Source organism: Larus michahellis, unplaced genomic scaffold, assembly GCF_964199755.1.
Source record: "Larus michahellis unplaced genomic scaffold, bLarMic1.1 SCAFFOLD_69, whole genome shotgun sequence".
NCBI classification, from domain to species: Eukaryota; Metazoa; Chordata; class Aves; order Charadriiformes; family Laridae; genus Larus; species Larus michahellis.
Window position 1 is genome coordinate 895334 of NW_027436445.1, and position 17146 is coordinate 912479.

At 51.8% G+C, this 17146-nt stretch overlaps 1 protein-coding gene across 1 annotated transcript; it reads right to left on the reverse strand.

Moving 5' to 3' along the window:
* Nucleotides 1–2777: 2777 nt before the first annotated feature.
* LOC141737442 (uncharacterized) lies at nucleotides 2778–13676 on the reverse strand. Its single transcript, XM_074572138.1, has 12 exons — nucleotides 13672–13676; nucleotides 13410–13553; nucleotides 12401–12898; nucleotides 12000–12100; nucleotides 11842–11884; nucleotides 10709–10806; nucleotides 9777–9802; nucleotides 6422–6534; nucleotides 4534–4586; nucleotides 4285–4408; nucleotides 3800–4165; nucleotides 2778–3206 (listed from the first exon to the last, which is right to left on the reverse strand). The coding sequence occupies exons 1-12, from the start codon at nucleotides 13674–13676 to the stop codon at nucleotides 3005–3007; spliced, it is 1773 nt and encodes a 590-aa protein (XP_074428239.1). The 3' UTR covers nucleotides 2778–3004.
* Nucleotides 13677–17146: the final 3470 nt, after the last annotated feature.

Genomic DNA, 17146 nt, shown 5'->3' on the forward strand with positions numbered 1-17146 from the left:
GGGCAACGGCCCACTGCCCCCCTGCCATGCCTCAGGGGACCCAGCGCATCATGACAAAAGGGCTGTCACTGCCCCTGGCTGCTGGTGTACCTGCTGTCCCCCGGCCTGTCACCAGCCACTGTCCTGTCACCCCCCCTAAGTCTGCGGGGTCCCTCCTGTCACCCCCAGGCTGTCACCCCCAGGCTGTCACCCCCGCCGTCCCCTCCTCCCGGCAGCCAGACGAGGCAAGACAGCCTGGGGAGACGCAGCCGGCTCTGCCGTGTGGTGCCCGGCTGCCCGCACCGCAGGGCCAGCGAAGGCAGGGGACATCTCGGGGGTCTGAGTGTGCCTTGGGGCAGCTACCGAAAGGTCAGACAAAGGGGCCAATGACCACCCAGTTTATGGCCACAAGCCAATGTACTTCCCAACTCTGGCACACCCACAGCGGCGTGAACTCTGTCTGTAGAGGAGGGCTAAGAAGTCAGGAATGAACCATCAGCGTTAGGAGCTGCCCCAGGACAACCTTTCTTGTGTTCTCAACCATCAGAGCTGCTGCTGCAACAGCCCTAGCGCAGGAAATCATGCCTTGAATTACGAGGTCGAGTTCTGTTGAATAATATGCTATGGCTTGCAGGCGCATCTGGGCCAACTGGCTATTCCTTTCTGTTCATATTAATATAAAAGGCTTGTTGTGGTCTGGCAGGGCTGAGGAGGGAGCTTCCACGACTGCTTGGTTTAGATCTTTAAATGCCTTTTGGGTTTCCGGAGTCGGGAAACCCTTTTGATTTCAGTGCCGTCCTCTGTATAAAAGGCATCATTAATTTTGCTCTTGGTGCCAGTTTTCCTGTTAATAGTCATTTGGAAGCCCAGGTTTCAATATGGTAGCCTTGCTCATAAGCCTGTGGTGGATTATACCTATTCATTCCACAACTCGCCCATTGCCACAGTCCAAACTACAGCAGCAGAGGAAAAAAAGCCCCACTGTTGGATATGCACTAAAAGCCCATCCTCTGCCAGAAATACCCTCCTGGGAATCTGTCCCAGTGAATTCTCATCCGTACAGGGACGGGCATCTGTGTTACGAATTTTCACTGAGGAAAGGAAGGACACCAGCCTTCCACCAAGACGGGTTTGTCACTAGTCTAAAGGAGATCCCTGGCTATGCCTGGAGAGCAAACCTGTGGACAAGCTCACACACTCTCCAGGGGCTGGGGACTGGCAATGCCAATAGAGCTCTTAGGGCCATACCGACGAAAAGAGGAGTCTTATATCTGGAACCTTCCATAGATTTGTTCCTATGCCTAAAGGCAATCGGTTTTCCTCCACAGACAGGCTGGTCAGTCTCACCTCGGTGCCCAGCAGGATCATGGAGCAGATCTTCCTGGAAACTCTGCTAAGGCACATGGAAAATAGGGAGTGCAACGATAGGACACAGGGCAACGGTTTCAAATGGAAAGAGGGTAGATTTAGATTGGATATCAGGAAGAAATTGTTTACTGTAAGGGTGGTGAGGCACTTGAAGAGGTTGCCCAGGGAAGTTGTCGATGCCCCAACCCTGGAAGTGTTCAAGGCCAGGCTGGGAGAGGCTTTGAGCAGCCTGGTCTAGTGGGTGGTGTCCCTGCCCAGGGCAGGGCGTTGGAACTAGATGATCTTTAGGGTCCCTTCCAACCCGAAACATTCTGTGATTCTGTGATTCTGTGATCAGTGACAGCCAACATGGCTTCATTAAGGGCACATGGTGCCTGACAAATTTGGTGGCCTTCTACAATGGGGTTACAGTGTTGGTGCATAAGGGAAGAGCAGCTGACATCATCTGACTGGACTCAGGCAAGGTATCTGACACTGTCCCACACGACATCCTTGTCTCTAAATTGGAGAGACATGGCTTTGACAGATGGACCACTCAGTAGATAAGGAATTGGCTGGATGGCTGCACTCAAAGAGTTGCGGTCAACAGCTTGATGACCAAGTGGTGAGCAGTGATGAATGGTGTTCTATTTAACATCTTTGTTGGTGACATGGATGTTCGGATTGAGTGCACCCTCAGCAAGTTCGCCGACAACACCAAGCCGTGTGGTACAGGCTGGAGGGGAGGCTGGAGCCATCCAGAGGGACCCGGACAGGCTGGAGAAGTGGGCCTGTGCGAGCCTCATGAAGTTTAATTGGGCCAAATGCAAGGTCCTACACGTGGGCTGGGGCAATCCCAAGCAAAAATAAAGGCTGGGAGGAGAATGGTTTGAGAGCAGCCCTGACGAGAAGGACTTGGAGGTGTTGGTGAATGAGAAGCTCAACATGACCCAGCAATGTGCACTCGCAGCCCAGAAAGCCAACCACATCCTCGGCTGCATCAAAAGAAGTGCGGCCAGCAGGTTGAGTGACATGATTCTGCCCCTCTACTCTGCTCTTGTGAGAACCCACCTGAAGTACCGCCTCCAGCTCTGGGGCCCCAAACATGAAAAGGACATGGAACTGTTGGAGTGAGTCCAGAGGAGACCATGAAGATGATCCGAGGGCTCAAGCCCCTCTGCTCTGAGGACAGGCTGAGAGAGTTGGGGCTGTTGAGCCTGGAGAAGAGAAGGCTCCGGGGAGACCTTATAGCGGCCTTCCAGTACTACCTAAAGGGGGCCTACAGGAAAGGTGGAGAGGGACTCTTGGTCAGGGAGTTGAGCAATAGCATGAGGGGAATGGTTTTAAAGTGAAAGAGGGTAGATTTAGATTAGATATTAAGAAGACATTCTTTACACCGAGGGTGGTGAGGTACTAGCACAGGCTGTCCAGAGAACTTGTGGATGCCCCATCCCTGGAATTGTTCAAGAACAGGCTGGATGGGGCTTTGAGCAGCCTGGTCTAGTGGGAGGTGTCCCTGCCAACAGCAGGGAGGTTGGACTAGATGATCTTTAAGGTCCCTTCTAACTCTAACCATTCTATGATTCTATGATTCGTCAGCAATGTTTCAAGTCACACAATACTCAGTCGCGTTACGAAATGTCACTAAACTTAATGACAGCAGCCTCTTTGCAGGTTTCTAACTCAAAAGCGAAAACCAAAAAGCCTGGTCCTTCCCTGTGGCTGGCGTCTTCCCATGGCTCTTGCTCAAGGCAGGAGAAATGACCCTGAATTTGGAAGTCCACGGAAATTTAGAAGTACGCATAGTCCTCTGGCAGTCATTACTTATGGGCCAGAAGTCAGAAACGAGTCGGACTGCACCAGAAGTGGCACTGCCCCACCTGCAGTAGACATATTGAACCAGAAATTATCATTTCAAGATAGAAAACACAACACAATCCAGCAAAACAGAAAAAAAAAACCCAGACAAAACATTGTACACAAAACAAAGACCCCTGTCTAAGCCCTAAAATGGTAAACAAGCTGAAAAAGGGGACTCTCCACAAAAAAAAGACCATGCAGACCATGAGATAATGTAAAAATAACATAACCCCTGGAAGCCAGGGCCAACACATCCCGATCCTGTACATAAAAGTAAAACCTGGGTTAAACACTCCTGGGGAGAAAGGCTGAGGCCCTCGGAGACTTTGAACTGGACAGCCATGGCCACCGGGCTTCAGCTCATCACTTCTGTGTCAGATGACCCTGTCCTCCCTGCGAGACCCCTCAGAGCAGCTGTACCCAGCTCCAGGGGGGCGGATACGGCCTCGGCATTATGGTGAGGTGCTTCCTGGGAGCAAGATCTCTCATGGGGGCACTGGGAAACCCTCCTCAGGCCTGGATGCCCAAGAAACATCTCTGCACTGCTCCACATCTCACCAAAACCAGGGACAGAGGAAGGCTGCTGTGGTGGCCTCCAAGAGAACCAGCTCACCTGGGCTGTTGTGCAGCCACCAGGTGCCTCTGCTGACAGGCGGGTCTCAGCGTTGCTCTGCAAACGGCTGCCACCTCCCTGCAGGATGCTCTCCAGTGCACGGTACGTCTGCACTGAGTCTTCTCGGGGATGAAGTCCCAAAGGGAGGGATGGGGTTTGCTCGGCCCCCATTCCCAGGGTGCCACAAGAGAGAGCTGCCACCCCCAAATCGTCTGTGTGACGTGGACACCACACCCAAGCTGCAGACATGGGTCAGGACAGCTCTGGGGAGCAGCAAGCCATTCTGCGGTGCCCCCAGCGCTGGCAGAAAGCAGAGCCGGAGACAACGGGGAGAAGCCCAGGGTAGCCAACGGCAGGGTGCAGCGCCTGCAGAAACACCCAGCTCCTTGAGCCTCGGCCCTGGGGCTGCAGCTCGGGGCTGGCACTGGCTGGGGCTTCGCTGGGAAAAAACAGGCGGGGGTGACCCTGACACCCCGCACATGTACCTCGTCCCACGATCTGGGAACACGTCCCTCTGCCCATCGCCTCCACGGGGTGCAGAAAGCAGCGCCGCTGGCCCTGGCGTGATCCTGAGCCATGTCTCAACAGATGAGTCTTTAACCAGCAGGCCTAAAAAGAGGGAAAATTGCCGAGAATTAAGCTGTGCTCAAGTTTTTGCAGTCAGTGTGATTTTTTGAGCTGCCTGGCGGTGCTGCTCCTGGGGAGTGCTCAAGACCCAGGGCGGCTGCCTGTACCTGCGAGCAGGCGGTGGAGTGTGCGCAGCGGGAGCCAGCGGTGGTTTGTGTGGCTGTTGGATGGGTTTGGGCTCTAAATGTGCCCAACCTAGTACGCCTGGTTCCTTTCTCCTTACAGGTTGTATTTAGAGCTTAAATGGTATTATTTTAAAAAGCAAAACCAACAAGCAAACAGAAAAACAGCTGGGCGATTCCCCCCCGCCCCGAGCTGGGCTTTTTCCCCGCAGTCCTGGCCACTCTGCAAGTTCATCACCAATATTAGGCAGCAGGACTGAGCCCAGGGAAGGGCTTTTGCTGGCAGCGCGTTCCTTGAGGCGCCTGGTAATGCCGCTGCCGGGGGGTGCTCAAGAAATGGAGTCAGTTGCCCGTAATTGCTATTTGTGGTCCCTCCTCGTCACTCTCTGTCTGGCTCCCTGCCCCCATCTTTTAATTCCTCCCTCTCTGTCTCTAGCCCATCACTATTTTTTTCTTTCTCTTTCTTTCTCTGGACGGCTCCCTGACCTTATGTTTTTCCTCCTTCCCTCTCTGCCATACAGCCTGTTTTTGTCTTTCTATATTTGTCTTTCTCTGTCTGGCTCCCTGTCTCTCCTATAGCCCGTTGCTATTTTTTCCCTTCTCTACATCTCTCTCTCCCACTCCCTGTCCCTCTCTCTTCTCTATCGCTCTGTCCACCTTCCTGGCCTCATCTTCCTGGCCCACCTTCCTGCCTGTCTGCCTGGCCCTTCCCTCTTCCCTCTGGGCCTCCATCCCGCTCTCCGTCCCCTTTTGCTCTTCCCCCACCTCAGCCCTGGAGGCCGTCGCTCTTCTGTCCTTCTCCGCCTCCTCGTCCTGACCCTGTCCCCCGCCCTCCATCTCTTTCCCGCTCTCTCCACCTGCCCATTCCTCACCGGGATTTCTCCTCCCTCCCCTCCCTGCCCAGCTCCCCCCTGCTCTCCCCGTTGTCCCTCTGTCCCTTCCCACCCCTCTCCGCCGCTCTCTCCCTCTCCGCCCTCCTCCTCCCGGCTCCACCGGGGCTCCGGGGCCTGGCCCTGGGCCGGGGCAGCCCCGGGGAGGCGGCCCTGGTTCCTGCGGGGGTCAGAGGGCAGGAAGGGGCGCCCCGGGGCACGCTGGGAGCTGTAGTCCCAGCATGAGGCTCCCGGCGGCCATCTTGTGTCAGGAGCTGCAGCCTCTGCTCCCGCCGTGGCCCGGTCGTGTAATTGCTGTGATTTTCACTCTCTAGAGATCACACATGCTCTTATTTTTCTGACCACCAGTCTTAAATAACACACACAAAACCTATAGTAAGCCCATCATGAAACAGCTAAAAATTCGGAGTCGTAAATTGTAGCCCGATCCTTTAGCACCATCAGTGCTGCTCACCTTTCCTTTCTGAAGGGGTAGATTACTGACCTTAATGGCTTATGTCCCTTCAGCACTGACCTTTCAGCCGATGTCTGCTGAAATTTACAGAGACAGGCTTGGTAACTGGCTGGGTATGGGTACTACTACTATGGGTACTATGGGTACTACTACTATGAGTACTATGGCTGGGTAACTATGGGTAACTATGGAACGAAAGAATTACCTTGGCATCGTTCTTCCTTCTTAGAGACCTGATTTATAGAAGGTTCCTGCATCAGCTGAAAAGGCAATGGATGTTTTGGAATCTTTTTCAGAGAATCAAATGGCCTAAAGACAATCATACATGAGCCGAAAAAGGCTAACATGAAGGCTGTGTATTAAGTGTATTTTTATTAACGGAGCTCTCTACCCATTAGAGTACAAACCATCTCATGGTGCCTGCAATATCAATTCACAGTGTCAAGGGAAAGTGGTTGGAACAGCATTCATGCATACATTTACGTCTCAGAATCCCATCTTTAACAACCACCTAAACTAAAACTAATACAGTCCAGTAACTGAGTCATGAACATTAGACGAAAGGGATGACGTTTCCACAGTGAAAGTAAGCTCTCCAGCGAGGGCATCTCTACTTTTCTCCAAGCACCCGTAGCCTTTAGCCTAGAGAAACAAAAACTAAGAGAAGAGATGATTGCTCTCATCAGTGGGGCAACTGCCAAAGGAGGGAACAAGGACTTGTGAAGGTAAAGAATGATACTGGCAGAAGGACAAAGAGATGTAGCCTGGAAGTGAATAAATTTGGGCTGGGAATCAGAAGAGAATTTCCAAGCGTCGGAGGAGTGAAATTCTGGGACAACGCTGCAATAAGAGACAGAGTGTGGTACAAAAGAAACTTGTTTTTAAAACAGCAATTAGTAAGATTAAGAACGTGATTATCCAAAGCACTTGCTGTGACAGCAGGGCTCCTTCCAGCTCTACCCTGGTGGTTCGATGCGATTGACCCTGTCTTTGATTAGAAAATCAACAGAAGGTGCAGCTAAAGGCAGGGAGTATGTTTTTGATTGAGAGACTTTGTAGAATTTATTAGGAAAACACCTCTTTCAGTCATAGAGAAAGGGAATAGTGGAGCAACTTGCCAGCCGGCCATTGCAACTGAACAATTACTCAAAATACAACAGTTTTGCAAGATGACTTTTTTTTTAGCTAGATAAGAACTAGAAATCATGGACAAATGTTAAAAGTAGTTAATTTTCAACTTGATTTTTAGTTTGGCGTTTGTTGGTGGTTTTTTTTAAAGTAAAAGCCCGTTGAGAAGGTCAGTCAGAATATGACCAGGTAAATACCACTTACTTTAGAGAGCCACATTGATTTCAAAAAATTGACCCAAAAAACCCACAAATCCAAACCAGTTTCTCCAATAATGGATTGATGGTGATGTTCATCTCATCATCCGTATGTCAGGACTTTTCACATCCTGATCAGGCAGCGACCTTTAACAGATGAATCGGCAAGCTAATTCTCCATTTGAGATCTCTTGATAACTGCTCGGATCTGTAAAATTGATGCATTTGGTTGCAACCCTCACTTTGGCAAGCTGCTTTTAAAACTGCAGTGGAGGCTAAAACCTGCTTTTTCTGTGCATAAGACAATAGTGCCATCTCGTGGGAAACACGCTGCTTTGTGCCTTATGGCGGGGAAAAAGAGCTTGGAACCTTTCTTCACACAAATACCTCCTCAAGACAAATAGATTTTTATTTTTCTTTAAGTTGGCTCCCTCCGGTTAGCACGTAGACTTCCATCTAAAATGCCCACTAACCTTTTGTGGGTAAGGTTCCGTAAGGATTCGCCTCTGCTCCAAGATGCTCTCCTACAAACCCCGGCCCCAGCGTCCTGTTTGGGTACAGCCCAGGAGGAGCAGGAGGGTCCCGCGGGCAGGAGGGAGAGCACCCAGCCCAGCTCCGGCTCTGCCCGCAGGCAGAGCAATGCTGCTCGGCGTCTGCCAGCAAGACCAGCCTCGCTGGGCAAGCACGTGCCACGAGTCCGCAGGTCTGCTGTATGTGCAGAACATACACACACAGTTGCCAGTCACATCTCAACCCTGCTTCTCCTGTCGACATTTTTGGTCCATTTTATCTGATTTTGTGCCCCTCTACCTTTTTTGGCAGAGGTGAAACACAAACAGCACTTGACACACCGAAGAGCACTGGAAACCTTTTTACATTTAAAATATCATTCATCTTACAGAGGGAAAACAACGAGGATTCATCTGTTTCTTCCACGAGCAGTGGAAGAAGCATGGCAGGAACAAGGCCCTTTCTTCCAGAGAGCTCTGCCTGCATGGCTCCTTGGTGCAGAAGGGAACTGATTAACCCCAATTGGCTTCCTTTTACACAAAGCAGGGGTTAAACAAAAACCCTCTGCCTCCTTCAGATTCCAGCCTTTCCTGCAAGGCTTCTCCTCCTACCGCCACTCTGGTCCTCATCTGGGCCCTGGTCAACCTGCTTCTTGGTAAGCAAGTCAAGGTAAATGCCAGCACAGCTTTTTTTCCTAGATGCCTGTTAAAGGTTGTGAGTTCTGGAGCCACCAGATAGATATTAACCATTAACCAAAAAAGAATTAAATAGGATCCTGTATTCACAGCAAGTTTCCGTTTGCAGCCTGCAGTCAGTGCTTCAAGATGCTCAAGAATGAATCTCAGGCTGGTACTTCCATGATGCTCTTGGTTCAGCATGACCGACAAAGCCGAGCGTCAGGAAAAATGGTAAACTATTACCTTCATTTATCATTTGTATGCTTTTGCCAGTATTATAAAATTGGGATTTCTATTTTAAAATACCAGTATAATAAAATAAGAAGAAACCGTCACACCTACCAATTTTGTCTTCCCGTATGAGGCTCTGGACTGTTTCCCTGGACTGTTATGCATGTAGGGTAAGACAAACACACGCTCCCAAGCTTAAAATTCCTGAGGTGGACAATCTATCACAACTCTTGATAAATTGTGCTGGTATAGTTACAACAGTATCCACAAAACAGACAAGCTTACAGAGAAGAGATGTCGCCTTGAGGTTTGGCATCAGATGTCCATTTGCAATAACAGCAATTGAGATCTTGTTTAATTTGATTTAAGCTAAATTCAGAGCAGGTCAGGTGCTGTTGGTGTGAGATACAAAGAGCTTAGGCTTGGTGTTTTATTAATTCTCTAACAAAATAACCAATTTACAACACAGTTTTGAGGTACTATTTTAAAACACCCTGTTCATTCAGACTAATTGAAACAGACATATTCTTTAGAGTCCAGTTAGTCATTCCTGAAATTCCAGTCTGGGTGAGAAAAACATACAGTACTAAATGGTATTAATCACCTGAAAATGGTTAAATTCAAAATTTCATACGCATTTCATTGATTTTATAGCTGAAGACGCTGAAAACAGTACTTCATTCAAAGCACAAGCTCTTCGGGTTGAGCAATACACCATACGCTGACTGGAAATGAGAATACTAATTGCATTTCTATCTTAAAGGACTGGCACAGCTCTATCTGCGTCCAGTTTTAGTTGCGTAGATTCCTGCCCAAATCACAGCAGCATGTGGAAATAATCGAGCTTCCTTTTCTGAGCGAAGGTGTGAGGTTCAGGATAAAGCTGAAGGCAGCGACAGTGTGCCTGGGGGAGGACTTTGCGCTGAACCAGCGAATGCTTCACATGCCCTCACGTCAGCAACTCACCTCAGCCTGAATAGTAATGCTTCGCTTCCTTGTGGCGTGTAAAGTGCTTCCAAAGAATAAAACATTCCATCGCTGATCGACACATAAAACCATAAAGCACTGATAAAGGTTTGGGAAAAGAAAGTCTGTCTACGCAACGTGCACTACAAGCAGTATTACAACGTGAACAACTTACCCCAAAAGCAGTCATAAAGCTTATACCTAAGAAACAGAGGAAAAAAATGATAAAATAGCCCTTCAGATTTTCTGAATTTTACATTTGCGTCACAAGAGATTCTGATAAGTCTTGGTTGTAACTGCATATTCTAATATTTCCAAAACAATGAGTATAGAAATTTTATACAGTAAACTTTGTGTGATTTTTCTAAACTGCAACCTTTTGGCTTACTTTTTAATTAACACAGTACTTGAGAATCACACTTTACCAGAAAATAGACAAAACTTGAAAAAGACTTGTCACTTTTTTAAAACTGTTCATTTTTTATTAACTAAAATGACTCAGCCGTAAAAAGTGCAAAGTGTATAAAAGTCCATAGGGCAAAAGGGTTTCTGTGAATAGAGGATGATGCTTCCAAATAATAAACGTTTGTTTTGTCCATGCTGGTTTGGGGGCACATGTATCATCAACACAGAAGCAGGTTTTCACTGAAGGTCCTGAATGCAGTACACATAGGGAAGCGTCATATCTGCTTGTGATAAATTACATTCCTCTAATCTAGAATGCTAAATGCCAGCTACTGGAGTCAGTCGCCGAGGTGCGCTGGCCCCATCCGCAGCAGAGCGGCAGAGCTTGATGCACAGGGGGTCTCCTGAGGCAGGGAAAAGCCAGGGCGGTGGAGAGACCCACCAGGAGGCAGCAGCTCTGGTGGAAGATGCTGACAAGGTGTGGGCATTGACAGAGCCACAGCGGCTACCCCACACCGATAAAAACCGCCTGGGGACTAGAAGTGACCAGGAGCGCTGCAAGCAGAGTGTGGCACAGTCTGCGTGGCAGGGCATCATCGCTCTACCAGCTCAAAAGTTGAGCTCCATTGGTGGTCATCGCAGTCTCAGAAGGAGCAGAGCTACCGTATCCACCTGGCAGAAAGCCACGTCGTCTGCACTCACCGGAATGGATGTGGCAACCCAGACAGAGCTCCAGTGAAACCATGCGGGTCTTGGGCTGCCAGGGCTTGCCAGAGAATTTCCCTCGTAACGGAGGGCAGCTGTGAGAACAGCAGCGTGAGGTGTGACCAGGTGGACGATCAGCTCAGCTCAGTGACAGGGCTACGGGAGGTAGTAGAAAGGTTAAGGAGCATCAGGGAGTCCAACAAAGAGACAGACTGGTGGAATCATGCTCTGCCCTCCCTGAGACAGAAACAGGATCAGCCACCAGAAAAACCCCAACAAGATCAAGGGGATCCTGCAACCTCCCCCTGCCAGGCTATGACAGTAGCTTCAAGGAAAGAAGCGAATGGAGGCAAGTCCATGCCCAGGATGGATGGGGAACCCCCTCCTTGCCCAGCCCACCTTCCCAGGTGCCGCAACACATAGTCCAAGGGCCACCAGAAGAGACTTCAGGGCCTCGGGACGGTTGGTAAGGAAATCTGAACCACAGGGTATTTTCTCCTCTCTCCTTCCCGTTGTGGGCGGCAACATGGGAAGAAATAGATGGACACAGTCTATTCATACATGGCTCCGTGGCTGATGTCACCCACACAATTTTGGGGTTTTTGAGAATGGGGCGGCCTGCACAGCATGAGGCTTGCTGGCGTCAGATGGGATTCACCTTTCTGAAAGGGGGAACAGGGTCTTTGCTCACGAGTGAGCAGAGCTCATTGACAGAGCCTTAAACTAGGCTTGAAAGGGGAGGGGGACAATATCAGGCTTGCCTGTGACAAGCAGTGGGACAACACACCAAGGCAGAGGGTTGGGGTGCTAGTGCGGGCCCTCAGCCTGTTGCTCTGACACGTGCTGGGAACACTGGAGGACGCTTGAAGTCTTCCAGAGATGAGGGAATGGCTCCTGAGGTAATGGGGGGGAGCCAAAGGGGAGGAGTCAAGAGGGGGGGAGAAAAGAGGGGAACACCAGTGAATAGCTCAAAGGAATTAAGGTGTGTTCCTCTAAGAAAGTGACATGGCTGACAGACCAGCAAAAGTGCCTCGACACCAATGCCTGCAGCATGGGCAACAAACGGGAGAAGCTGGCAGCCACCGTGCTGCTGCAAAGCTGACACCTAGTTGCCATTACTCCGCGCTCACAGGTTCTCGTCGTGCTGGGGGACTTCCGCCACCCCGACAGCTGCTGGAAAAGCAGCCCGGCAAGCTGTAGGCAATCCAGGAGACTCCCAGAGCCGAGTTCCTTGAAGATAACTTCTTAAACCAGGTCACAGACAGCCCCACCAGAGGAGCGGCCATACTGGACCTGAAGGGCACCAATGCAAATGAGCTGCTAATGGGTGACATCAAGATTGGAGGCAGCCTGGGCTGCGGTGGTCGGGCGCTGGTGGAGTTCACAGTCCTGAGGGGTGTGGGCGTCAGGGGGAAGAGTAAAGTCAGGACCCTGAATCTCAGGAAAGCAAAATTCCAGCTCTTCAAAGAGCTGGTCAATAGGACCTTCCGGGACACTGATGAAAATCTAGTTCCTATGAAACTGATAGACATGGCACTTGCAGATTTGCATGAGGGACGTGTAAGTACAGGGAACATGGACTACAAATTCATACCAGTGCACACACGTGAGTTCAAAAGTTTTAAGCAAAGTCTTAACTGTCAGTAACGCTGAGTTTATTTAGAGAAAACAAATCCCTTCTGTCCACACTTCCACCCTTCCTTGCCCAGCAAGACTACAACGTGCTGCCTCCTGCTCTGCAGGTCATGGGCAACCCATTTCAGAACGGCCTCGAACACGGCCTCTTCTTTCACAGGGAGCTCATCCTTCTCCAGCAGGCATTCCAGCTCATTGAAGGAGAGCGCCAGAAACTCTGTGGACACCCTGGTCACCTCCTCGAAGTGATGCAGGATGAACTCGTGGGCTGCTTCTCGCAGGTCAGGACAGTAGTGGTAGCCTGTGAATCTCCAGATGCCGATGCAATTTTCCAAGCACATCTGGGATTTTAAAAACTCGCAGCACAGTCTGACGATGTCCAGGACGTTGAACTGGTCTGCCGCGATTAGCAAACATTCAACGTTGTCATCCGTGAGCGGCACTGTCCCGGTGTAGGCGTATTCCATGAGGAGCCTCATCATTTCAGAGGAAGTGCCGGGGATTTGATAGACCTTCCTCTCGGCATTGCTCCAGCTGCTGGAGAACAAAGCCCTGAAAAAAACAAAGCAGTGCTGGGGAAGAAAGCGGCCTTGCTGTGTGAAACCCTGACCCCATTATCCCCTGTGCCTCCTTCCCCGGGCACCAATTTGGGCACTAGCAGTAGCCATGCTGGGAGGCCATGGAGTTTTATGAAGGAATGTTTTACTAGCCGGTTGTCTTAACAAGGAGCCACAGGGCGAGCGGGCACCTTGCTTCAAAGAGAAGAGCAGAGAATAACGGTGTGTGGGGAAGGAAAACCTGCCGCCTGGCAGCAGAGCAGCCAGGCTGGCCACGCTCTCAGCCCTGCACCGTATCTGGGGCTTTGCCAGACCCCACTTCCAGCGCTGCTGTTCGATCTTAGCTTGTGGATGAATTTTGGTGTCCGGGGAGGTACCAGCACTAGGGGGAACTGCTGGAGGAGAGTTGGAGTGCCGAGGGAAGCGCTGGAGATACGCGAAGGCACAGCGTGGCACAGAGCAGGAAATACTGTTTGGCCCCATCCCCTCCTCCTTCAAGCACTCACCTGAAGTACGGACTGCAGCTAGAGAGGATCATCTTGTGAGCAATGAATTCAATGCCGTCCACGCTGATGATCCCATTGCCCAGCTTCCCTTCTGGGCAAAGCCCGTGGAAGGCGGTGCAAGCCACAGCGCTCATCTTCCTCTCCCTGGGTGAGGAGGAGTATGTGGTGCGAGCCAAGCTGTCCCCCACCTCGACGCCTGAGGCACTGGGAGATGCTTCTCTCTGGGGTGCTTACAGCACTTAGTCCTTGCCCTCCCTCCAACGTCATAGTGGAACCCCTGCCTGTTCGGTGGCTCTGGAATGTGCCCCATAATGACATCACAGGCGTGGGGGGGAACAGGACCGGCCATGAGCCCCTCCACAGCCCCTCTGTGGGGCCGAGGTCTGGGTCCCCGTGGTCCATGTTGCCGTGGGGCGGAGCCGTGGGGTCGCTGGGCTCTGTGGACTTCCACACAGGAGAGGAAAGAAAAGATGGACACAGCACTAGGCACCGTCTATAAAAGACTCCAAGCTTTTAAAAGAAAGCAAAGAAGGGGAAAGAGACATTTGGGAAACAGGAAAACAGACAGAGAAAGCAAGCCTTCGAAACAAGTAGCAGCGTATACTGCTCATTGTAACACTTTATTGCCATGACCATCTACCCTAGCTAGAAAAGAAAAATTCTTGCCAGCCTCGCGTTGGAAGCTTGGTACCTGAAAAACACTTGTGTTTAACAGAAGCTCTCTCAAGAGCTAGCAGTTTGAAGCAGCCACGTTACCAGGTTCAAGGCCCACATCTCCTCAGAGCACAAGTCAGTTTTGCAAAGCCAGCCAGAAAGCTGAATGGAACCTAAAATGCAAACCGCCTCTTTCCACCAATGCCAGTAAAAACACCACAAATACAGCAGTATTGGAAGTTTTGTTGGAAATGCAGGAACTGCAACAAAATCCTAATCGTCTTCCCATTTAGTATTTGATTTTCAATCCCATACAATAAGAAAAAATGCAACGCCATTGGCAGTCTCCATAAAAGACACAATTCTAGCAGATAGGACCACATAGGAAGATATGTAGAGCTCAATACAACTTGGGGGGGTTCCCATGGGTCCTTTGGGATTCCCTATGAGGGATATTGAGGGTTTTTTGGGTCCTGTGGGTGGGATTTATAGAATCATAGAAAGGTTCGGGTTGGAAGTAACCCTGAAGATCAACTAGTTAAAACCCCCTGCCCTAGGCAGGGACACCTCCCACTAGTGGCTACCCTGTTTTCACAGGTTACCCCAGGGAATCCGTTACCCCTTGTCCTATCATTACCCTCCCTGATGAAGACGGCCTCCCCAACCTTCCTGTCGGCCCCCTTTATGGACTGGAAGACTGCTATAAGGTCTCCTCCGTGATTCTCTTCTCCAGGCTGAACAACGCCAACTCTCTCAGCCTGTCTGAATTACTTTTTCTATTAAATTTGTTTCTCTTTCAGCCCTCCTGTTTCCGTGATTTTTTCCCCATTCCCTTTCCCAGGTGGGGGGGGGGACATCGGGTGATGGACTCCTTGTCTAAACGACAAGAAAATGGGGGATGTGCAGAGCTGGCCTGCTCCAACATCTGCTCCAGCAGGCTCGCCTAGAGCAGGTTGCCCAGGACCACGTCCTGCTGAGGCTCGGCTCTCTCCTAGGAGCTGCGCCATGCGCTCAGAGCCAGGGCAAGACGTAGCCAGGGCTCGGTGGCCAGCAAGGGCTAAAAGTCCTTACGCAGCCACCGTCCCCTGCGGCTTGCTGTCCCCTGCGGCCAGCCGTCCTCCTGGCACACTGTTTGTGGGGCAGTTTCCTCAGCCCCCGCCAGCTCATGGCAATGCCAGGCATTCCCTTCCACGCTGGGCACCGTAAATGCCTCAGCTCACCCAAAAAGCTTTGGAAGCGGCTCCAAGAGCAGCCGGAGTGCTGAGGCTCTCAGGCATGCTAGTGGGATAGTGGGGATGCCCGCAGCGTGATGGAGGAGGAAGGGGGAGCCCTCTCCCCCTTGGGAGGGAACGATTTTGCTCACAGGCTGGTGTGGCTGAAGCCTGGCCGGCAGCTCAGCACCACACAGCCGCTCCCTCGCTCCTGCGCAGTGGGGTGCAGGGGGAGCGTCGGAAGGGGGAAAGGGAGAAAACTGGTGGGTTAGAAACCAGGAGAGTGGAAAAGAAAGCCCAAGGAAAACAAGGGATGCAAAAGAAAGCACTTGCTGACCAGCAAGCCAGCGATGCCCAGCCAGGCCCCGAGCAAGGGTAGCGCCCGCCAACCTTTGCCCGCCCCCCACCCCACCCAGTGGTAGGGTGTGGGATATCCCTTTGGGCGGTAGGGGTCAGATGTCCCCGCTCTGTCCCCTCCCAGCCTCTTGGGCACCCCCAGCACACTCGCTGGCTTGCAGTCTGAGGAGCAGAAAAGCCCTCGGTGCCGCGCAAGCACTGCAAGAACTAGCGCACCCCGGGGCTCTCCGGGCTCTTTTCCGCACAGCTGCAAAACAGAGCCCCGCACGAGCTGCTGGGAAGAATTCTCATCATTAAGCTCGAGAGACGCTCAAGGTTCATGACTTGTTTGGCACCCTTTTAGAACCCTCCCGGCCTTCACTCGCCTATGGCAGCGCTTGAGGCTGCTCTCGGTTCTGCCAGTCCCCCTGGGGCAGGAGGGTCCCAGCCAGACCAGCCTCCAGACGTGCCAGGCCCCGCAGACCTGGGCAAAAGGCCCGAGCAGAGAAGAGCTTCCCTTGGGGCGAGAGGATGTGTTGGGCTCAGCTGGCAGAGGAGAAGCTCAGGCAACACTTCAGCAAATGGCAGATGCCCAAGTCCCTGCTGAGGTCTTCTGCTGGGATGCCCACAGAAAGCAGGATGGGTGACCTTGGGCGGTCCATCACGGCTGCCACCAGTGCTGAGCCGGCACGGGAAGGTGTCCCCTACAGGCTCTCGGGCCGGGCATCGTGGAAGCAGCTGCCAGGTCTTTTGGCCCACATGGACATTTCCTGATTTCTGGGTGTCCCTGTTCCAGGTTTCACTGCGTTGACCGAGAAACTCGTCCAGAGGAGCGGCACGGACAGAGGTACTGATGAGCTGGTGCAAACGCTCAATGAGTACCTGTGTGATGTTTTGGAAGGTAAGAGCTGTGATGCAGGACTGTGTGACATCAGGGCGTGATGGTGGAGGGTGGAGGCAGCCAGGTCCTGCCTCCTTGGAAGGGCTGGGGCTTTCTGTGAAGAACAACAAGGGCAGAGAGGGTCTGCTGGCAGGTCAGCACCAGCGCGGGTCCTTTCTGCGCCCCGCTGCGGACGAGGAGCCACCCGCTTTCTCAGCAGCCACCTCGGTGCCTCTGGCATGAACAGCCGGCTCAGTGCTGCGTCAGGGCCCAGAGCAGGCTGAGGGCATCCAGCAAGTGCCAGCGCACCAGAGACGTGAGGATGCTGGCTCTGACACGTGCATGTGCGTTTGTGCGACCCTCACGAGCCCCTTTCCACAGGGAAGATCTTGGCCCTTCCGAGCTGACCATGAGCACATTGTGGGCTCCCCTTTGGCAGCACTGTTAGAGCAAAGCAAGAGAGTCCTCGCAGACAATGAAGGGTCTGGAGCATCTGTCCTGTGAGGAAAGGCTGAGAGAGCTGGGCCTGGTTCACCTGGAGAAGAGAAGGCTTGTGGGGGGACCTTAGAAACGTGCCTACAACCTGAAGAGAGGGTGCAAAGAGGACAGAGCCAGGTTCTTCCCAGTGGTGCCCAGTGTCAGGACCAGAGGCCACG

Coding starts and splice junctions, on each gene's coding strand:
- LOC141737442 (XM_074572138.1), bottom strand. Junction 9,803..10,708: donor GGGTTGCCACATCCATTCCG/GTGAGTGCAGAC, acceptor TCTGTTTCTTAG/GTATAAGCTTTATGACTGCT. Junction 6,535..9,776: donor GCTTTATGACTGCTTTTGGG/GTAAGTTGTTCA, acceptor TTGTTTCTCTAG/GCTAAAGGCTACGGGTGCTT.